Source organism: Pimephales promelas, chromosome 24, assembly GCF_988280905.1.
Source record: "Pimephales promelas chromosome 24, fPimPro1.hap1.1, whole genome shotgun sequence".
NCBI classification, from domain to species: domain Eukaryota; kingdom Metazoa; phylum Chordata; class Actinopteri; order Cypriniformes; family Leuciscidae; genus Pimephales; species Pimephales promelas.
In genome coordinates this window covers 8,459,488-8,483,945 of record NC_142792.1, presented here as the reverse complement: position 1 = coordinate 8,483,945, position 24,458 = coordinate 8,459,488, and the positions used below count along the sequence as shown (strand labels likewise).

The 24,458-nt window shown below is 38.0% G+C and overlaps 1 protein-coding gene across 16 annotated transcripts in view; it reads left to right on the top strand.

Moving 5' to 3' along the window:
• The window catches only part of grip1 (glutamate receptor interacting protein 1), a 221,767-nt gene that overhangs the window by 146,233 nt on the left and 51,076 nt on the right, over positions 1-24,458 (top strand). For 15 of the 16 annotated variants that reach the window (XM_089126635.1, XM_089126640.1, XM_089126637.1 and 12 more), the window contains exons 2-7: positions 3,369-3,449; positions 14,659-14,794; positions 16,142-16,287; positions 17,509-17,592; positions 19,335-19,410; positions 21,766-21,911. In XM_089126635.1, the coding sequence (XP_088982761.1) occupies positions 3,369-3,449; positions 14,659-14,794; positions 16,142-16,287; positions 17,509-17,592; positions 19,335-19,410; positions 21,766-21,911 (669 nt within the window). The remainder of the gene's footprint in view (positions 1-3,368; positions 3,450-14,658; positions 14,795-16,141; positions 16,288-17,508; positions 17,593-19,334; positions 19,411-21,765; positions 21,912-24,458) is intronic. The other variant, XM_089126641.1, reaches the window with a different exon arrangement.

The following is a 24,458-nucleotide window of genomic DNA, read 5'->3' as shown; positions in this document are numbered from 1 at the left end:
TTTTTCAATTAGAATTTTACAATGAATAAAAGAAGCAGCATTTCTTCTTACCAACTGATGAACTGACGAAGGAGCGAAGCCTTGGGCTACTGTCTGAAAAAACCCACTTGCTGTTTTACACATCTGCGTAGTAAACGTTCATGAAATGCTTTGAAACTTTCAAATGTAGGAGAATTTTGCATTTCGCTGATGGATTATTCTTTTTTTTTCACCGCATGAAAACAAATAAATCTGCTCCCACACTCTCACCCATGTTGATTATCTGAAATAGCACTATAAGTGCGTTTGAAGCCGATGATCAGATTTAAGATAAAGGTAAACTTTATCCCATGATGCTTTCAGCTTTGAACCTGTGGTAAATTCAGAGAAATATGATTCCTGCTGTGCCAATAATCTGTTTACTGACCCCTCTGTTGGTTGGATCATCACTTGCATCAGTAACATCTGACAGTTGTGTGGAGGCTGACAGTGACGTCTCTACACACCAGCTCATAGACACTGTGGGCTTATAGTTCTATGCATTTTAAATGAGTCTGTCTACTCTGGTCTCTGGGGACGCAAGTCGTCGGTTGTCGACATAGTCGGCAGGCAGTGCCAGTCAATAGACCCTTTTTATATAAGAACTACTCAGCTGATTGTATTAGAGGAAGGATAAGCTTGGTTGAATATTACATTCATTTTAGATCTATTGGCAATTTAAATGCCAGTGTCAAATCGACTTGTTTATTAAAATAAAAACAAACTGCGTCTGCATACGTTCACTGAACAAAACAAAAAAATTCTTGGATAAACACTCACCTAAAGGATTATTAGGAACACCTGTTCAATTTCTTATTAATGCCTTTACATTTATTCATTAAGCTGACGCTTTTATCCAAAGCGACTTACAATTGCCAGAGGTCGCACGCCCCTGGGGCAACTAGTGGTTAAGTGTCTTGCTCAGGGACACATTGGTGTCTCACAATTGATTCGAACCAGGGTTTCTCACACCAAAGGCATGTATCTTATCCACTGCGCCATCACCAACTCCCATAATGCAATTATCTAATCAACCAATCAATGACATGGCAGTTGCGTCAATGCATTTATGGGTGTGGTCCTGGCCAAGCCAATCTCCTGAACTCCGAACTGAATGTCAGAATGGGAAAGCAAGGTGATTTAAGCAATTTTGAGCGTGGCATGGTTGTTGGTGCCAGACAGGGCGGACTGAGTGTTTCACAATCTGCCGACTGATTCAAGCTGATGCAGCAAAGCATTTTTGAAGCCACAATATGCACAACATTGAGCCGGATGGGCTACAACAGCTGAAGACCCCACGAGTACCACTCGTTTCCACTACAAATAGGAAAAAGAGGCTACAATTTGCAAGAGCTCGCTAAAATTGGACAGTTGAAGACTGGAAAAATCTTGATGAGTCTAATGAGTCTCGATTTCAGTTGAGACATTCAGATGGTAGAGTAAGAATTTGGCGTAAACAGAATGAGAACATGGATCCATCATGCCTTGTTACCACTGTGCAGGCTGGTGGTGGTGGTGTAATGGTGTGGGCGATGTTTTCTTGGCACACTTTAGGCCCCTTACTGCCAATTGGGCATTGTTTAAATGCCACGGCCTTCCTGAGCATTGTTTCTGACCATGTTGTCCATATATATATTTGTTTAGCAGGAATGTGCATTTCTAATTTCAGCTTTATCTCCATGAGTAAAAGCACTCTTTCATGCTTTAATTTCACACAGTAATGTAGCTTTAGTGAAGAGCCTATTCATTAATTTAACAAGTTGGTGCAATTGAATGGACACAGAAATGCCCCAGGAGTTGCTGTTAACTGACTGAAGAAAATGGAGAAGACTTATTTCTTATTCCCTGTGGTCTTAAGAAGGTTCCTCTTAACTTTGACCTCCCTTCATTTCCATGAAATGATTTATTAATGACGGGATATTTTTAATACAGGCTGATTCAGAGCTTCTTCTGCCTTTGGTTCAGAAAGAGTCATGAGGGGGATGTCGCTTTCATTTGGAGCTCTCTTGTGTTCACTGACTTGTGTCCAGCCCATTGACCACAGTAAAGTCAAACTGACCATGGCGGGTGATTAAGAATAAATTCCCTATCAGACACTCGCCCTAATTTTGAGTGAACAAAAATAAATTATTCTAGCAATCATTCTTTTTTTTTTGAGCAATACTTGAATATGGGTAAGTTTAATAATAATAATAATAATATAAAAAAACATTTTGAACAAAAGCTGAGAAAATCACGCTTTTAGTCTAGATCAGTTTCAGAACGATTCCGACTCGCACGACACCACCAAAGCTTGGACAGTCGTGTACCTTTTTTGTGGGTTTGGCATGTGGGTAACATTTGATTATAAGCAACTTCTATCCTCTCCTGGTATTCCCAGGTGATCAGATCATCATCTTTGCATATTTATGGATCCAGACATGCAAACGCACTGCAGCCCACTTATGTTCACAAATGAGAATGTTAATAATTATTATCCTTTTCCCGCTGTATAAATATCAATCCACACACAACCCGGTCTCCTGGGCATCTACGTGCGTCTCCACATATGCGTGATCTGCTGCCCAGTCTTGCTGTGCTTTGCCACTGCAGTGAAAGTAAACAGTGCTCAGTGTGCCGTCCTGCTGTTCTGTAAAGGCTCCATTATGACGGAACCCCCACTGCTTTTGCTCAGTATTCCACGGCTCCAAATCAGAGCATCCAGTCGGATGGCCACAGCTGGGGCTGCTCACACTGATGCACTCACCATACATGACAGATGGGAGGTCTCTGTTCTCTGATCAACATGCGTGATTGGCAGGGGAGTGTGATGTGTTGTTGAGAGTGTCTGTGCGTCTTTTGGAGGTTGAGTGTGTGCGGAAACAGTCTCAGACTGAAATGACTGTTTTTGAAGACTATGTCTCTTTGAGAGCTTGATGGGTCATGGTCATTGTAATAGCTTGTGCTTACGTGATAGCTATCTTTTCTGGTGAAGAAAGCCACTTCTCTTTGGTGTCTTTGAATTTGTGTACATGAAGAGTTCAGATGCAAAAGCCTCTAAATGCCATTTGAAATTTTCTTCTTTAATGACGATTTTTATCAAACTTGTATATTTGAGTTCAGTAATTTCACTTAAATAACAATTAATAGGTAATTATCATTGCCATTTAAGTGAAATTACTGAACTTAGATATACAAGTTTGATAAAAATCATCATTAAAGAAGAAAATTTCAAATGGCATTTAGAGGCTTTTGCATCTGAACTCTTCACATGTTGCTTGCATGTGAAAAAAGATTGTGGCTTTGCTAACGAAAACCGTTGTGTGTGGTTTTCAAATGTCTTTTTGTGTGTGTGTGTGTGTTTTTTTCAGATGAGGGGCCCTACACTAAACACTCCAATCCCTCCAGGCCACCAGATGGCGCTCTGGCCATTAGGAGACAGAGTATTCCAGGTACGAAGCACATTATCTAAGCTGTCACTTTATTTATTTTAAGGTGTGGGTCAGTCTGATGCTCAAAAATGTGTTTTGTAACAAAAATTGCTGTGTACGATTATCAACGGAGAAAATAATTACCGTTTTATGCACCTGCCCATGCAAATGTTTCCTAAAAAGACTGCTTTAAAGTGTTCATCTACCTAGATGCCCTTCATTTTCTTATTAATTGTCTGTTTTAGTTTATTTCTATTTAGCCTTATTTTAGATTTAGTAATTCTAATACTTAAACTTATTTCAATTTCAGTTAGTTGCCAAAACAACATTTCTACTTTTCATTTTGGCTATGTTTTATATAATGTTTGTATTTTATTTCAATGAATGAAATTTTGTTTTCATAGTTAGTTTTAATTAGCAATAGTTACTAACTTTACCTTTCAGTATTACAGTAGTACACATTTTTTTTGTTTCGTTATTCTTTCATCAAGATCTGTACATTATTTAGCAGTTACCAGTCAAAAGTATGAACGCGTTTAAATGAATTGACTTTTGTCATGATAATTGAAGCCTTCATACCTAGAGACTTCTGCTTAAATACTTTAAACGGGTTGTCTAGACATAAAATTGTGTATCCATATCACTTTACTATCACTAGTGTACATAAAATGCCAATACACCAATTGTTCTATGACCAGTTTTACGGTTATTTGACAAGAAGAACAAATTGCTTGCAGTACTCACTTATGCTCACTTATGACTCCTTACAGAAACCCAGCGCCCCCTTTTGTGTTAGTTGAGTTTCGTTTTGAAGCTGTGCTCATTTCAATGCTAGAGGTAAAAAAAATGTCTCTGAGGGTGTTGAAATAAATTCCCTGTATAATCTCTCAGTTCAGAGCTCTAAGCGCATCAAACCCATCTTCAGAAGCGGTTAGCGTTTAGCATGACAGCTTTGGGGCCTCGTGCCCACGTTCTGATGTAGCTTCCCGCCGAAGGCACAGGGCTCTTTGGACTGCCGTATTAAACCATCCATCTGAAGACAGATTAGGCGAAGGATGTGACGCTCCTGCCGAGATCGGTGTGATGGTTTTGCTGGTGAAAGTATCAGAGATGGTGGCACGTCTCATAATGCTCCCTTAGAAAATCACTTTCTGCCAAGAGTTGGATTAGATGCTACTGTCACAAAGTACCTCACGTAAAAGGCTGGAGGGATGCGACTGAATATTGTAATGGGAAATACACAAAGGTGATGAAGTTACATCATTTTTTCGTTCTAGATTTGCTTCAGTGGTCGTTCTTGACTTGCAAGTCCTGAGACTTATGTAACCACATTACTCGCTTTCAAATTTGTAAGAGAAATTGATTATGTTCTTTGGTACATTCTTTTTAATGGCCATTCACATTGTCTTAGGATGATTTAGTATTCCAGACATGCTGAATATGAGCCATTTATTTTAATCATTCAAGCACTACATCACTAAGTGTACGTCTTGTTTTACTGAGAAAGAATTAATGCTAATGAGCTGTTTGCACCGGAGTTCTCCTTTAGAGGAATGTATAAATCTGCTGGAAGTAAAGTTTTTACCCATAAGACGGCGGTGTCAGCCGTCGGGAGCAGCTGGGGTTAGGTGTCTTGCTCATGGGCACCTCGACACTTGGTCAGATGGAACCGTGGATTGAACCACCAACCTTCCAGTTTGTAGACAACCTACATGATCCACTGCCGCCCCCTATTTTTTGTTGTAAATAGACAAATGTGTTTTGTTTTTTTGTTTTTGACAGTATTGAACAGTATTGAGAATTAAGTCTTAAGTTAAGACATTTTTCTTGATTAACTGTGTTGAATTTCTAGAATTTAAATGACAGTTCAACATCCTTTCAAGAAATCCAATTCTATATTCCAGTTAATAAACAGAAAGTAAACCTACTGATAAAAACCAGAAGCAACACATAAAGATAGCTTGGCTAGAAAAGCCTGATGATTTCATTTCAGATTCAACAAGTGTCCTCCCTCTCCCCAAGATGATATCTGTGTTTTTATGAGCCTCAAAACACTGAGAATTGCTCAAGTCTATCCACTCTTGCACCTCCACCGATCTCTCAGCACATTTAAATCTTTTTGATTAGTTCTCCGCAGTTGTTATTAATATGGATGAGGGGATTAGCAAATTGTTACCTCGAATTTTGCAAATGAATCCACCGGGGGTCGTGTTCTCTAACTGCTTATAATCACAATATGTTTTAAGCAACATACAGGGGAGCCGAGGCCTGCGGTGCAGGGGCGTCCCAAAGCTCATTGGGCTGCTGGTGAAGAGATACAAACACATCATTCATGTATAACCTCAATTTCCTGCTACAACACTAGCTCTCGCGTACCCTGGATACACGTCCCCTGGCATGCACATCTCCTTTTAAATGACATGTTAGCATTTATTGGGCAGGCTCGGGATGAGTGAGAGAGACAGGCTGCTGACAGATGAGCTCGCTGTGGATGGCATTGGGCGCTGGCTTGAAAGCTGAAAATGTCGTTGCATCAAAGTGATTCAGCACTTTCAGAGGCGCATGCAATGCAGGGTGCAGCTGCAGAGCCGTCTATTCATTTCACCTGAGGTCTGTTATCAAACTTTCCGAGGTGGGAAAGTTTAATGGAGGTTGTGGCTCATTTTAAGGGCTGATTCTTGTGAGTAGAGTTTCTTAGAGAAGTTTAGGCTGTTTTTGTTGCTGGGTGTTTCTTCAACTTTGGGCACATGTCCCTGGGGTTGTTTATTATTGCATCTAGCAGAAGATTGAATTTGTAAAGTGTTAAAATGGCATTTTATTTTATTTTTTTAAATGTACACACAAGGCAATTTTCTGATCTCCATCCGTATACGCCAAATAAATGCATTCTTGTATACAGTAATTGTGTGTATTTAGCCAATAGTAAATACTAGGAATTAACCTTAGCAAGGCAGTAGCAAGTAGCTAGTAATGCGTACACTACCAACACATGTTTACAATGGAGTTTCCACAATTATCATATGGGAAAAAAGACTACAATTTTTTTTTTAAAAGCTGCGTTGTTTTAACCCAAATTTGGGTCAAAATATGGACAAACCCAGCCTTTGGGTTCATTTTTTAAATTACTTTTTTGACCAAACGTTTGGGTTTGTCCATTTTTGACCCAAAATTTGGTTAAACCAACCCAGCATTTTTTTAGAGTGTATGGAAGTCAATGGAGCCCATCAACTGTTTGGAACTTGAGTGTGAGTAAATGATGACCGAATGTTCATTTTGGGGTAAATTATCCCGTTAAGTCCACAGGGCCAAAATTGACCACACTGTAGCTCTTAAAGAAACATCCTCTTAAAATAACCCTTCCAAGGCAAGGTGTTTCTCTGAGGGTGTAAAACTGCATGTCAGAAGCGGATGAGTAAAGAGATTGCGGGCAGATGTGCCGGCTAACACTTCATACCTCAGCGCGCCTGTGCGAAATCTCCATGATAAATGCTCTGAAACTTTTTATTCTCCCAGAAGACCCTGTTTGCCGCAGGTGCCAACAGATAGTGTTTTTCATTTGCCTGTGTGTGTTTTATTCCCCTGTGGAGAAGACAGCCCTGCATACAAACAAATAAAAGCAGGTTACAGGAATTTAGCCCTTTAAATATTAAAATGACACGGAATCAATCCTATTGTTGTAGTTCTTATCGCTTGTGGGGAGGTAGAGGTAAAAGAATTGCATTATTGTGTTGTATGTCCACCATTTTGAGTTTCTCCGTATGGGAATATTGATCACTCTCTCACATACAATACAACTTCAAAATGGTGTCTATCAGAAGAAAAAGTTCAGAATCAGTGTCAATTTACTTCATAGTTTTGATAACACACACAAAAGGGAGTTGCATGTCTCGAAATAATAGTCCGCATGATTGAACATCATCAAGAAGAGCCATTGTTCAAACACCAGATTGTTTATCCTCAAATTGAATGCATCATCAATTATCAGTTTGATTAGTTGCAGTTGATCATTTTCTCTGAAGAGGCGCTTTAGAAATTGTGTAATGATTTCGCTCTCGAATTGAATATTTATTATTGTCCTTGTTGTAATTTAAGTAATTAAGCAATTGTTTCTGATTAAGAATTGTTTACTACCATCAACCATTAGTCATGGCTGGTTCCATATTGAATTTTGCCCTAATTTGTCATTTTGACTGCTAAAGTTTCAATGGTGGAAAGCCAATTCAGTGCTGAGCCCACCTGCTGGTACGCCTACAGCCTTCATAGAGTGTTAAACCGTGAACTGACAGCGGGCATTTAACCAAATGTTTTCATTACACCTCGGAGGAATGTTACAAACAAAATAAATCTCCATTCTGCACCTTGCTGCTGTCCCTGTCTGAGCTTCCCATAGAAAATGCAGCTTTTCCCTAAATGTGGTGTATGTTTCTCAAATGATGGGTCTTTACTAATGGGATAAACAATGCTAAGTGCGAATAATCAAACACCGAAACATAGGCAGGGCCTTTCAGTTTTTGAAAGGAAGGAGAAAACGTATAGTTTTTAGTTGACATCAAAGGTTGTGCGTCTAGTCGATATTTGATATTTTAAATTTATTTAAAATTTTATACAACTTTTTCGGTAACACTCTACAATACGGGTGCATAAGCATTAATTCATGCTTAACTAATGCACAGATAATACTGAATTAATGTGTAACTAATGATTATTCATTATCCATTAATGATTACCACATTAGGAAATAATTAAGTGTTTGTAAGGTTAATGTATTAGTTCATAGATGAGTTGTTATTAATTAAATATGTGATTGTGGATTAATTCCATAATAACTATTTTTTTAATAATAGTGTTAATGAATATGTTAATTACCAGAATGAGCCAAAACCTTGTATTTCAACTTCCAGATAATATGACAGGTACATTAATATGCATTAATACATGATTAATTACTTCATTGTTAGTGCAAATTCATGTGCAAATTACTACAATTACTAAATGACTAGTTAATAATGATGTGCCCCAACAAGTAAAGTCATAACATTATGATACCTTTGCAAATCATTAGCTAATGATTAATTAAAGCAGACAACTGGAAGTTGAAGTGCATAGCACTGACTAATTGTGGTAATTAACACATTAATTTACACTATTAGTTAATAAAATGTTATTAATGAATTAATACATACAATCTTTTAATCATATAGACTCTTTATTAGTTGCTGATGCATTAATCATTAATTACTTGTTTAGTTTTTCATGAGTTATACATTGACTCATGATTATCTGTGCATTAGTTAAGCATTAATTAATTAATTAGTGCACCTTTATTGTAAAGTGTTGGCACTTTTTCTTAGAAAGAATTTAGGCATCATAACATTATAATGCACAGTATGAAAATCAGCATTTGTTTTAATATTTGCTAAAGATTACTGTGTTAAGTTATTATAGTTTTTAAAAACTAATTTTAAATGAGCATTAGATTAGATGATGGCACAAGGGTAATGTACTGTACAATATCTGTCAACGCCATCATAAAATATCTCTATTATCCATTGCAAAATATCTATTGACATTATAGGGCCTGTACAATTCATGGTAATATTAATGAATTTTATATAAAATGTTATAATTATTTTATATTATATTCTAAGTTTAAGGTGGCATTTTTGTTTATTTGTGAATGATAAATTATACACTTTGTTAGGTCGCCACATGAAGAAAAATCCGCAAAGTATCCCCCCCCCATGCCCCCCCCCCCCTTTTGTTTGGATTTCCTGTGCATGATCTATCGAGTTTGCCATCTAGATCAGTCTGCGATCGCAGATTAACGTTTTCCTGTCACAGCTTGAAAAAGTGATGACTTTTTTTTAACCTGCATGCGCCTCAGCTGACAGAGTAGATGTGTATATCTTGCTCTCTATCCATCATACACTCCATCTGTACTTTTATCTCCTGCTTTTGTATCATTGTCGCACATGCTGTTCCAAGTCTCTCTCCCTCAATACCTGTCTGATGGGCATAGCATTCGATCCCGCCAAAGAAATCTGTCGGAAATCTCATCACCGTGGCAACATGGCAAGGCAACACTAGCTATGTCTGCCTCATTCAAAGAGAAAAGGTGGGAAAGAGGAAATGGAATGAAATGAGAGACCACGAGTAATGGGATCAACTTATCAACTTCCACACCTGTCCCAGTGTAGCCCTCAAAGCACAGCTCATTAGATCCCAACGGCCCTTTTCCTCGCTCAGGGCCGAGATATTAAGCTGAACCCTTGGTGAACTGAGAGAACCATGCTTTCCCCAGACAGCTTAAGACTGAGCTTGTAATATGACCATGGCATACTGTGACACAAATTGTTTGGATACTGAATGACCCCCAGTGGGCCCCCCTCACAACATGCACGAAGCATGCTGCCAAGGTTGGCTTGGATTGTGATTACATTTGAAAAGAAACAGTTCAAGAAGACATTTCACAATCAGAGCTATGAAATGAAAATCATACATTTTGTAATATTTAAAAAGATTATACTTATCTGTAGGGGTGGGCTGTATACAGTATTTCACAGTATGACTAGTTTTATTTCACGGTAACGATATATTTCACAATATAGTTATTTATGTCGTTTTTTAGTCGAAAAATCGACTAAAAGGGCTTTGTATATATATTTCTTTCGTTTTTCTTTAAATTATATCTTTCGTAAACAATTTTGATATAAATATAGTAAACAAAACACACTCACCAACTTGTAGATGAACTGGAACCAAGTGATTGATATTAATAAATACAACTCTTGGGTGCAATTAAACTTTAAATAAAGTGTTGCTGAATAACTCATGCATTGCTTCACTTCATCAATCAGTTAATATCTGAAAATGTTATATTGAATTCTATTCATAATAAATGAGATCCTTCTTTTAGTTTTGTAGGATGGATATTGGTAATACTAGTATGTTTGTGTTACCCGCTATATTTTTGCCATGTCTGCTTATTAGACTGCGTTTTTTAAGGGGCTTGTTTTCCTCTTTTTGCGATTACTGGCAACCCGTCACCCTTAGCTTTAATTAAGTTTCAGAAGTCTCAGGTTCATCAAGTTCAGAAGTGACTATAAGGAAAGCAGCAGTATGAAAATCAAACAGCAGCTACTGTTAGTGTTTGTACTGTTAGTACTGACTAATGCCTGCACGCACACATGCTTTGCATCAGTAAAATGCGATCGGTTAATTTGAGTCAAGTCACCTTTATTTATATAGCGCTTTTTACAATACAGGTTCACAGTGATAACATGAAAATAATACCCAACTAAGCAAGCCAAAAGCCAAGGCAACAGTGGCAAGGAACCAAAACTCCATCAGTTGATAGAATGGAGAAAAAAACCTTGGGAGAAACCAGGCTCAGTCGGGGGTCAGTTCTCTTCTGGCCAACGAAGGAACAGTGTGTGATTCGGGTTTCATTACAAGACAAATTGGATCAAAACATTAAGAGTATTTGTCCTTTTCCATCTGTTTGGAAGTCTAAGTAATCACGCCGGTATGGAGACGAGTTGTTGAGGATCAGTGCCGATGGCTGTCGTGTCTGAGGCCGGCACTAAAGGATGAGTTTGGATGGGTCCAGGTTTCTTGTTTAAAAAGTAGCTACATAAGAGACAGAAAGATGCAAACAACTATACATTAACGTTATTTCTATTCATGAATTGATATATGAAATGTTGTTATCAAGTAAGCTTTATAGACAACTCCCGCGCAAAAATAAACCGATTGTTTTTATGATAATCAAATGTAAAGAGTTTTATCTCTAAAAACTGTTTAGCTGATAACGCTATATAGGGCATAGAGTATTGGAAAACAAAAATGTTAATACCACTAACAAGGCTCAAAATAGCCCCACACTAACACAGTAACATAATGAGGGTCCCTAAATGCAAACCGAAGCATTGAGTACTTTGTAAGTGTACAGACGGTTTAATAAGAAGATACTTTATAAAGACAGTTCACTTCGCGTATACAGCCATCTTTGAAAAACAGTCTCTACAAGTCGAACCATGAACACCGTGCTGAGTGAGCTGAACTGTGACTTGTAATCTCAAATGGTCCGTTGTTTTCGGAAGAAAGTTTTGAGCGCACTAATATATATATATATATATATATATATATATATGAAGAGTTCAGATGCAAAAGCCTCTAAATGCCATTTGAAATTTTCATCTTTAATGATGATTTTTATCAAACTTGTATATTTAAGGTCAGTAATTTCACTTAAATAACAAGCCATTTAAGTGAAATTACTGACCTTAAATATACAAGTTTGATAAAAATCATCATTAAAGAAGAAAATTTCAAATGGCATTTAGAGGCTTTTGCATCTGAACTCTTCATATACTGTATATTACCATTTATTTATTAAGATTTGTTTTTTCTGTTCAGTTTTCTTCTTGTTGTTTATTGTCATGTCAGAACAAGTAAAGTTGCACATATTTGTGTTCACAAGGTTGCACGTATTTGTGTTCACAAACTTGCATAAAGAATGTTTCTGGCCTCGGAAGACATGTTATGTCAACCAAATAAAACATTTTTCCCCTGTCTTCCACATGCAAAGGGAGTTCAATTAATGCCATCACAAACCACCGAAAGACCCATAATTTTTCCTCATCTGACTGAGAGGAGGGAAATGACAGCAACATTTATAATTCGGCCTACTGTAATTTTTGGCTGTCAGGCGAATCCCCAGAAGTGCAAAGTTCCTTTTAATCAAATTATTTGATGAAAGCTGAAGGCAAATTGAGCAGTTCTTTTACAATTAATTATCAAAAGACTGGCACACAACACGAGGCTTGTTATAGATTGAACTCCCGTTTGAATATTGATTGACTTCTTCTCCCCCCCCCCCCCCCCCTTTTTTTTTCACGGCAAGATGTTTTTTCTCTATCACTCACAAACACACGCAATCACAGACACTAAAATATTCAGCAGTTCCTTTTGGCACATTTCAAGTTCGTTTTCTCTTTTAATTACTTTGCTGTCTTTGATTTATTATCATCATGTTTGCACTGCAAGTTCCCCTGCTTAGCTCCGTAGGCTTGACTAGAGGTTCAGGTTCAGGCCAAAAGGTAAGATCCATGCTAACCCTCTTCTGTTCTGGGTCACGTTTCGACATAGCTCCCTTCCCATGTCCATATGGCAGCGGTATCGATCGGAGGCAGAGTGCAATGTCAAATCGGTTTCTTACTCTACTGAGGTTTTTGTGCTGGTGATTTGCATGCAAAGGCCATCGAAGCAGTTATGGATTTTAAGGCAAAACAAAACTGATGGATTTGTAATAGATATACAGATCTCATTATTTCAATATCAATTTTTGAAGACAATAACAAGAAATAGGAATTTTAAGAAGCAGATCAAGTTTTGTTTGTACGGAGCAAAGAGGACACAAGCAGCACTGACAGACAAGACAGAGCAGGATACTTTCGATATGAAACAAATATTTAAGTGTTCAAAAATTCAAATAATAATAATTTGTTATAGTAAATTTATATAATGCTTTTTTGGGTACTCAAAGCGCTTCACATATGGAAAGGGGGAATCTCCACTACCTCCACTAAGCGACGGCAGCCATATTGCGGCAGAACGCCCACCAACACCAGTTTATTTGTGGAGACAGTAATGAAGCCAATCAGTATACATTAAAAATAATGTGGCGTGGAAGTTCACTGTAGCGCCTCAGTTTAAGCGAAGCGGAAGCGCTCGTGATGATCTCTTGAAACTACTAGTTACAGTGAAAAATAAACATGAATTAACATCAGAAGGTATGTTGAAAGAATCAGCAAAACTTACTGAAATGCACGTCTCATGTAGTTGTTAAATCAGTGTTTCAACTGCGGATAAAACAGCTTGTAAACAATGTGTAACCTCAGAAAAGCCATTCATTGTCCAGATACGGTATAGTTAGCAAGAAAAAAATAATAATCTAGAGAGAAACATTTTGAAATCAATATGCACTATATTACATATTCATTCTATTTTTACTCTAATTCCATTCAACTTTATTATAATAAAAACAGGCTTATATGCAAATGCATACAAATCAGTTACTAATTAACCTCCCCCCTCACCCCCAATTCTCACTCAAAGGTGGTCAGTCCTGTCTTTTTGTACCCTGTGTCCCGTTATTGCCGTCGTCCTGCGGTGAAATGCTCAGTAGCTCTGTTCTGTCAGTACAAGGGGGGTTGGAGCTACGTCTCCCCTCACTCTCTGTCCTGTGCTACCAGGAAAAGAAAGTGAGGGAATGCTTATAAATCTGTCTTTTTCTTCCTCCAGTAAAGAGAGAGGGATTACAAATGCTTTATTTTGATTTCTTCTCCAGCTTAGACAGGTGATGGAGTGGTGATGGTAGGGTGTGTGAGAGAGAGGAAAAGCCCCGCTTGCACAGATATGCAGTATTCTTAATGCGACTTTGACAATCCCACAGAGGGATTGAATGACAGCCAGTCGATAGGGAGTGACGTGTCTGGCTGACCAGCAATATCAGTGTAAGTCGGTGTGAGAGACAGCAAATAGAAGACAAAATGATTCAAGGGAGACAGAAGACAAAAATTGGATTGAAAATTGGGGGGTTGCATAGATTGATTTTTTTTTTCTAGATAAAGCATTATAACCTATCATTATATATATATATATATATATATATATATATATATAAATATATATATATATAAATAAAGTTGACTGGAGGGGTGGAGGTGGGTGAAAAAAAAAAAAAAATAACCTATCATTATAACTGTCCTAAACTTATATATACAAAAAATAAATACATTTTTTTTTTTACTTATTCATGCATGTTTGTGTGTGTATGTATGTATGTATATATATGCTTTTTATTGATATATATATTGGTTATTAATAACTAATTTATTTTTAATTAATGCATTTACATTTGTCAAAGGGTGTATGTTGCCAGATGACATTAAAATAAGGTTTTGACAGCTTTAGCTCACCTCTGGTGACTCTTGTGTCCTCGAACTATAGTCAAGTGCAGAGACACACACACACACACACACAGAGCACTCAACTAGCTGAGGTAGAATGAGAGAGAGAGAGAGAGGGCCAAGACAGAACGCCTGATCATAGTCATTTAAATGAGAGAAGGGTATGGCAGCGGCTGGCCTGCTTTGCTCCTGTCTCTGCTCTTCCTCTCCCACCTCCCCCAATAACCCTCCTTCTCATCCCTACTTTTGCTCCACAGATGAGTTTAAGGGCACGAGTACCGTGGAGCTGATTAAGAAGGAAGGCACCACCCTGGGCCTGACGGTATCCGGAGGCATCGACAAAGACGGCAAGCCCAGAGTCTCCAACCTCCGCCAGGGCGGCATCGCAGCCAGGTCAGTATTAGCGACCCATTTGTGGATTCATTTTACAAAACACGCCAGCACTGACTTATCTGACTCGGAAGTTGGGAAACATCTTTGGAAACAGTCGTTGGTGCTTGCTAAGACTGTTTTTGGTGATAGGGTTAGGACTTAAACCCATAACCATGAAGTATTTGTTGCCTAACTCCCGCTAGAAAAGCTTTTTTATTCCGTAAAATTTTCAGGGAAAAATAAGTCCTTAGACTTGCATTGAAAGAGGAACTCAAGCCATCTAGAGACCAGAATATAATATATTTCGAATGGACTTTTCTAAGGCATTTTGTCACTACCCCAAACTTGTCACTACCACACTAGCAACCACATAGCACTGGGGTTAAAACATTTAGAATAACCTAGTATACTGGAATCCCCCACATTAGCATCACAGCAGCATCGCTGTGACTAGTTTTGTACAGCTAGCATTCACATATTCTTTAGAAAATGTAAGAAATGACTCAATAAAGTTGTATAGATGCAAAAGGTGTGAAAATTCACCTTCAAGGCTTTGTGTTTGCAGGTTTTTGTTGTCTTTTGGTCTTTATGCTAATGATTTTTTGCTAAGACAGCAACTATAGACAGGCCCTGAGAGATCAATGTGTTCATAGTCTGTTGTGCTGGAGCATTGTCTAGGAAGTGTGTGTGCATATTGTTTTATCTGTAAACAACATGTGTGTCTGTATGAATAAGGTAGACAGAATCTTTTAATCAATACTGCATAAGCCAGAACTCTTCTCTCATTTCCATATTGGCTCTCAGGGATGGCAGACGGCCTACTGTTCACTAGCGTATCAGACCTCTCCATAAACACACACGTGCACACACACACACAATCCTCAAAGAATAGGTCCATATACAGATCCCAGAACAAACACTGCACATGCTGTATAGTAAAACGCACGTTTTAAACCCTCTTCTTCACAGTCACAGATACTTTTTTCTGCAAATCAATTGTTCGACTATAAATGTTTCCCTGCACATCAAGTCTTGTATCTTTATCTCTTCCAGAATCTGTTGACAATCAGACCGCCTTGTATAACGCAAGAGTTTTGTGTACTCTGTGCATGTGTGTCAGTGAAAGAGCGAGACTGGAGCAGGCTGTCTTGATCTTACTAGATGTTTCCTTAGAACAAAGTGTTCCCTTCATGTGCTTAAATCAGCTATCACAGCCTCTCAGAGCTCGACCTGACTCCTTCGCCAAATTTCTGCCTCTCTTTATTTCATCTCTTTCTTTATTTGCTCTTCCTCTGCCTGTTTTTTCTTCCATCATTCGCTTATGCAATTTCCTGGGGGGTTTTTTTGTTGTTGTTTTTTTTTTTGCAGGAGTGACCAGTTGAACGTAGGGGACTACATAAAATCTGTAAACGGAATCAACTTGACAAAGTTTCGTCATGATGAGATCATCAGTCTGTTGAAGAATGTGGGTGAAAGGGTTGTCCTGGAGGTCGAGTATGAGCTTCCACCTGTCTGTGAGTGAGATTATATATATTTTCCTTAATATAGAGCACAGCTGGAATACTTCATTCTGACTGGTTCGCCGCAGCATTTTGCAATATTAAATTTTTCATAATAAACACTAAACTGTGTAACTTAATGTTGTTCCAGGCAACAGATGTCCTATTCATGTGATCTTTTCATGTATATTTCAGAAGTGATAATTATGAATGCCTCATATAATATAATCAGGGCTATAGAGTTACACCTTCTAACCCGCCAAATGCGAGTGGATTTCAGCAGTGGCGTCTAACACAGTCACTCTTACTAGCCACATTGGCGGGTGGAATTTTATATATAATATATTATTTTTTAAAGAGGCATCTCAAATAATAAACAAAGTGCAATGCCGTGTTGTCAAAAATCTAAATTTTTTAATACATATCAATACTGAAATATCTGAAACGCTTCCAGTACTCATTTCCCGCAGAGTAGATACACGACACGCTGAATTTCTCGCTCTTTCATCTGTCCGACAGCAAGTTGACGCACGAACCCGCCTCCCCTCACACTCGTTTCATTTGTTCCGGATGAATTTGACTTTTGAATTTTGAAGGTTTGAATTTCACGGTGGGATTGTGTGTATTGTACGTATCATTCCCGCACATTTTGTGCTCACAGCCAAAGTATGTCTACATAAAGCCACCTCTCAGTACTAAATTGAGTTCTTTTTCACTGCTTATTGCGCTTAAACAGTGAAATACACACAAAATAAAGTCCAAAATCCTGTCTTGGTCAGTATTCTTGTAAATACAGTCAGTTAAGTTTTTAATGTCAACAGTTGAGAAAGATAACGCATTTGTAACAGTGTAATGGTTCCGTACATCAGGTCTAATATACCTGCTGCCAAATTATGATAAGATAATACTAAAAAAGATATATAAGGCAGTTTTTCCCCCTTGTATAGATGTCAAAATTAATCACAGTGGAAGGTCAAGCCTGAATAGATTATATGTTTTAATATAATATAATCTGAAAATGCTAAATAGTGACTGATTATTTTTGCTTAAGTGATTTGAGTGATTAACCACCATCATTCTGCCATTGATTCGTTAAAATTAGTTTTATAACAGCAATCTTTGACTGAGTTACGTCACTCTCAGTGACTTGAAATGTATTTTAGTTTGTTCATTTATATGTTGTGATGAAGCATTAAAGTTTTGGCAGGACTTTGAACTGTTCATTTTCTTCCTCAGCTGTACAAGGCTCAGGGGTCATGTTCAAAAATGTGGAGGTGACATTACACAAAGAAGGCAATACTTTCGGTTTCGTCATCAGAGGTAAGTGCCTCTGTAGACTTCCTCACATCCGAGTTCAAATGTCTTTGAGTCCACCTCATCAATACACTTTCATTCACATCTACATCAAACAAAAAGAGACTATTTTTCTCTAAAGATTTGTTTCGCTGCCCTTGGGCCCGCTGAAAGAAGACGAAGCAGCTTTCAGTCGCACTTCTAATGCTCATTTTCCAAAATATTTACCAAGCAGACTTCGTTAAAAGAAAGAGACCATTTTCTAGATCCATCCAGAGTATGAAGTCTTTTGAAGAGAGACAGAAAAAAAAATGGTTTCCTGTCAAGGTCTTGGTTAGCTTAGCTCATAGAGGCATATTGAGGACTTCCTTTTCATCTTCAAGACTCCATTTGTGAATTCAATGGTATGCAATTTTATGCTTTGAAGATGTAGAATCTGGTGCTTTTGTAGAAAAATATATGGACATTTCAGTAAGGTGAGCAATGGCCTTTAATGTTATTTAAGCTATCAAAGGATTATTAGGAACACCATACTAATACTGTGTTTGACCCCCTTTCGTCTGGCATTGATTCAATAAGGTGCTGAAAGCATCCTTTAGAAACGCTGGCCCATATTGATAGGTTAGCATCTTGTAGTTGATGGAGATTTGTGGAATGCACATCCAGGGCACAAAGCTCCCGTTCCACCACATCCCAAAGTTGCTCTATTGGGTTGAGATCTTGTGACTGTGGGAGCCATTTTAGTACCGTGAACTCATTGTCATGTTCAAGAAACCAATTTGAAATAATTTGAACTTTGTGACATGGTGCATCATTCTGCTGGAAGTAGCCATCAGAGGATGGGTACATGGTGGCCATAAAGGGATGGACATGGTCAGAAACAATGCTCAGGTAGGCTGTGGCATTTAAATGATGCCCAACTGGCACTAATGGGCCTAAAGTGTGCCAAGAAAATATCCCCCACACCATTACACCACCACCAGCAGCCTGCACAGTGGTAACAAGGCATGATGGATCCATGTTCTCATTCTGTTTACGCCAAATTCTGACTTTACCATCTGAATGTCTCAACTGAAATCGAGACTCATCAGACCAGTCTCAACTGAGCTCTTGCAAATTGTAGCCTCTTTTTCCTATTTGTAGTGGAGATGAGTGGTACCCGGTGGGGTCTTCTGCTGTTGTAGCCCATCCGGCTCAATGTTGTGTGTGTTGTGGCTTCACAAATGCTTTGCTGCATACCTCGGTTGTAACGAGTGGTTATTTCAGTCAAAGTTGTCTCTTCTATCAGCTTGAAGCAGTCAGCCCATTCTCCTCTGACCTCTAGCATCAACAAGGCATTTTCGCCCACAGGACTGCCGCATACTGGATGTTTTTCCCTTTTCACACCATTCTTTGTAAACCCTAGAAATGGTTGTCCATGAAAATCCCAGTTAGTGAGCAGATTGTGAAATACTCAGACCGGTCCGTCTGGCACCAACAACCATGGCACGCTCAAAATTGATTCAATCCCTTTTCTTTCCTATTCTGACATTTAGTTTGGAGTTCTGGAGATTGTCTTGACCAGGACCACACCCATAAATGCGTTGAAGTAACTGTCGTGTCATTGTTTGATTAGATAATTGCATTAATGAGAAATTGAACAGGTGTTCCTAATAATCCTTTAGGTGAGTGTACATCTCCACAAGTGTAAATGTACAGTGTTTTACTCAATGGCTACATTTGTTTAATGTGTCAAAACAAGTTTTTTGTTTTTTTTTTCCATGGTGTAGGAGGTGCCCATGAAGACAGGAACAAATCTCGCCCAGTAACCATTACAACAATCAGACCCGGTGGTCCGGCTGACAGGTGAGTTGGAACTGGATTTATTAACTGGATACATCAGCACCAACTTTAGTTATGTTTATATCCATCTTTTTTTTCCGCATTACGGAATATTGCATAAAAAAATCCTGAATGGAAATGCCAAATGATTAGAAGCACTTCATAGCCAAGACACTATTAAACCTGTGCTAGGCTGGTTTGCTAGTCTCAGATGGTTTAAGCCAATCTAAGCTGGTTTTATCTAGTGTAAACTAATCTCCAATCTGGTTTAGTTGAGCAGCCCAGCCTGACCAACTAAAAAGTCCTCGAGTCGAATAAATTGAATATTTTGATCAGCTTAATTTGGTTTAAGATTTTTTTTTTTTGATGTTTAACTGTAAATATAGGAATAATCTTTATATTTCAATCTTAAAATATATTAATTTAGCCTTTCTTTCCATCTTCTCCCTGCATAATGTATTTCCTTCCTTAAGGATACAAACGTTGGTTTGACTTCTATCTTTACAGGTTCAGCATAGCTGGACTGTAGTTATTGCTGTGAAATGGCAAGAAATTGCTTGATGAAAATAGTGTTTCCCAGTTGGCGTTCCTTTCGGAACCGGAATAGATTGCCCCGCAACTTCAGCGCTCACTTGAGAATTGTAAATGGACTGGCGTGATATTTCATTCGCTCTGGCATATGAACTGCTCTGTTATTACCGCCATTACACGCCAGACCGTCTCTCTCTTTCCCCTCAACCCTTATCAATATTCATTTTGCACACTGGTAATTTCATTTCTTACCAACAGAGTATTCTTATTTCTTTTGTTGAGTAGCATGGCTCCTGTTTTTCTGGATAAATATTGTGTTCTGTTCCTCTGCAATTTGTTATTGGCGGGCCTCTGACATCTTGCTTTCACATAGAACGGCCCCCATGGCCAATAAAAACAGCAAATTTCATTTCGTACGAGTCATAAATCAGGCCTCTTACCAAAACTCATCTCTTGTGTTGCTCCCTGGAATTATGGGTTAAAATGTGCTTCGAATGTGTCCTCACATAAAGCTCAATAGTCTGACCTAGGCTTAAAGACATAAAGTGATTGTACACATCAACTAATCACAGTTTACATGCTATTATTATTATTATCTCAAATGAATTGTAGTGCAATAACAGACCACGGTGTAAAAACGCAATTAATAAGAGTTGCTACTTGAAATTTGAAAGAGTGTGAAATTTCTGCCTTAGACTATTTCACAATTACACTGCCATTCAAAAGTTTGGGTTTGTATGATTTTTTATGTTTTTGAAATAAGTCTTAAGCTCACCATGGCTGCATTGATATGATTAATATGAATGATTAATTGATATGATTAATATTAATATGATTAAAAGTACAGTAAAAAGAAGTAACATTGTTAAAATAGCTGTTTTCAATTTTAAAATTTAATTTATTGCCATGATGGCAAAGCCACATTGTCATTTGACCATTCTGAAATGCTGATTTGGAGCTCGAGAAGCATTTTATGATTATTATGATGAAAACAGTTATGCTGCTTCATATTTTTGTGGAAGCTGTGTTGCATTATTTTTTTAGGATACTTTGAATAGAAAGTTCTAAACCTCATTTATTTGAATTTAATTCAATTTAATGCAACCTGGCTGAATCGAAGTATTAATTTCTTATAAAATTTCGCTGACCACAAACTTTTGAATAGCAGTGTAACTCAGAAAACCATTAACATTCGTCTCATTAATATCTAATTTACTTGCCATTACGCTATCTTAAATAAAACTGATTTAAGATTTGGTACCACTGACCTGGAAAACTTCAGCAAATCAAGTTATTAATTCTTCCTTAGATGCTATCATTGTAGCAGCTGTACAGTATCTTGTAAACACATTTTTTTGTTTCCAGGCGCACTGATTAAAAAGTATAAAAGTCAGCCAATCAGATTGGCTCCAGATGTATCAGCCTGTACTTGCCAGTTTTGTGTGCATGTGCATCAGATGGTCCAAGAACACAAAGTACCAGACGCAACAATATAATTGATAATTGCATTTTCTTCATGTTCTAAAGTGCCTCCCATGCTAAATGAGTTTGTTTTTATATCTTTTGGGGTTCAGAGTGGTACCTGGTCTTAGTTTAGGAATTATTGTGGTTTTGGAAAGGTCTCTGGTGTGTTGAACACAGACGTGACCTGCTTGCCTGCCATGATAACAGATCTGTAACCCTTTAGCCTGTAACATTTAAAAGGCTTATTGTTACTAGCAAACAAGAGGAAAGCACACAATACGAGTGCTATTGTGTCTCTGGGTGCCTCTCTTGTATATAACACATTTCTTCTGCAATTCAGAAAGGTCATTTCAGTCTTTTATTGTATTTTGTTTTCTCTCTCAGGGAAGGAACCATCAAACCCGGCGACAGGCTGCTCAGTATAGACGGAATTCGTCTGCATGGAGCGTCTCACGCAGAGGCCATGAGCATCCTCAAACAGTGTGGCCAGGAAGCCACACTTCTAATAGAGTTTGATGTGTCAGTCATGGGTAAGGACACTCCCACTTCATCTAATCTCATCCCCCTAGATAATTCACATTTGTTTTTTTATAATTAAATGGGGAAATAAATATAGCGTTTATCATAAAAAGAGCCAGAAATATTTATTTAATCATATCTAATATACTGTAGACTAAATTACACACACTCACACGTATATATTTAACAACTTTTATGTTAGATGCGATTAATTGCAATTAGTCGATGTGACGGCACTAATAACAATACATTTTAGATCAGTTTTAAAAATGTTTTGGTATAAATACATTTACATATTGAGAAAATTAAAATAGCAGAAAACAGATAAAAAATGAAAAGAAAAAATACAATCTTTACTTTGTTATACGTGTTGTTGCTGCTATAAAAGTGAATTTAAGTTAATTATTCATTCTTATGTTAATTATTTAGTCTTTATTTACTCATCTTTATTACTGGGACTATTGATTTAATTTATTGTATTTCAGTATTTTGAATTTTTCTTTTCCGTGTCATGGCCAATTTGTGGTTTGTTGAAGACCAGACCAGTGGTGCTGTTGTGTTCTGGATCATTGTTGAGGCTGGAAAACCATTACAGTATCTGTAAACGCTTATCGACTGAAAACAGCAATTACAGAATGTAAAATTTTAGCAGTGTTAAAGAAGTTATTTCATGTTTTCCAACTCTCAAATGTCAATATGTTTTTTTCTTGAATTTGTAAATGTCAAGGAAAACATGCTGTGGATAATGACAGAGTGCCAAAGAGGTGCAAAAAGACAAGAAAAGGGTGACACCGAGTGAGCTGAACTTAAATGAAAAGGAAAGTCTCTTAAGATTTGAAGTGGCCCGTGGCTGTAACTCATCTTTCCGATGTCTTTATTGTGCTCTGACCCAGAAGTGATAGATTCTCTTTCTGCTGTGCCCAGAAGAAGTCTAGTGAAAAGGCACATCCTGCTTCACTGCACTGCTATGCCCCTCAGAACAGTGCTGTTCAAACAGCATTAAACGCTAACTACCTTGCAGAGACTTTTTTGACTGTGTTTTTGGCCAGTACACTTTCCTTCTCAGTTTAAGTTTTGCTGTGTAACCTATAGATCGCTCTGTCCTGGCATTCTGCCCAAAATAAAACTTTCTCTACACCTAAAGCAATTTCTACCATCTTTCTCCCTCTGCCATTGTGTACTGCATTAATGTAATGCAATCTTGAAGTATAGTTCTTAGTATTTGCTTGATCATTATAAGTTAATTTCAACAAGTTTGTGTTTGTTACCAAACTCATAACGAATCAGACATGTCGAACAGAGAAGGTTCTGGGTTTAGTGAGTCAGTTGTTGATTCGCAAACTGCTTAGATTTTTCAGATGATTCATTGGAAATATCTAAGTCTAAAGAACGATTCATTCATGAATCTGGCAGTACCTGCTGTAAATTGTCACTTTAAGGATGTTAAAGGGTTCATTCACTAAATTTCAGAGGTTAACTATCTATTGCCAGTAGTTTAGCACGGTTCACATCGAATTCATTCAAACCAAACAGATTTCTGTTTGTCAATCCGCGTGACCAACTTGAACCGGTTTCGAAATCTGCGCGGGGAAAACGTGATCGCAAGGATTACTATTATGAAATGATGTGATTTCGCCCACAGAAACAGCATAACCACAAGTTTTCTGTAATGTGTATATAACAAGAGTCTATAGGATTGCTTGGAGTATACATCACATAAAATAATCATGTATGCACAATTACAGTTGGAAAGAGGCCAACTTAATTTATGTATTTCTGACAGACATTGATTCCTGTGACTTACAGCGATTGGTTGCCGGATAGCTTTTTTTCCTGGATCTCATTTGCATAATATTGGGCATCATCTCATCTGTTTGACACTCTCACCACTTGCTCTGCTTCACTGTCAACCCCACAATCTCCGGTAGAAAAGGAATTGAAAATGGCTGCTTAGCTCCGCACCAGTGGACACAGACAGTAACGAGGTTTGATTAAAAGTAACCGCCAGAGACCAAGCATGCATTGTACATTCATCACTATTTACAACTGCTCTTCCTCCCATCACCTCATGCTCCTCCAGCACTTCACAACAACAGGAACGCTCCTTAGCAAGCTCCTTGATCAAGCCCTCATCAGCGTAATGCGCATAACGGTGGCACGTTAATCACCACGCCTCTGTCACCCGGATGGCACCCATGTGATTGAACAATTTCCCCAGCCCTGGCTTTATTAATGGATTGTCAGTTCAACCCTGTTTAGTTGATGTCAGGTGGGTCTGTGAGGCTTGGCAGGAAGGTGAAGGTGGGATTCAGGGGCTGTAAAAAGGGGTTTAATCATGATCAGCTGTCATGGTGGCTCAATGAGATCACTTGGATCTCATTTAGCACGTTTAGTTATCCCACACTTCTACTAGGGATGTGAAATTTGGTCGTTTTTTCTCCTCGAATAGTCAGCAGCCAATTTTCACGCCAATTTTCACTTCTGCTCTTCTCTAGCTGACCAGATTGCACCTAAAATACCATTATAACAAATCAATTTCAACGCATTTGCTTGTAGTT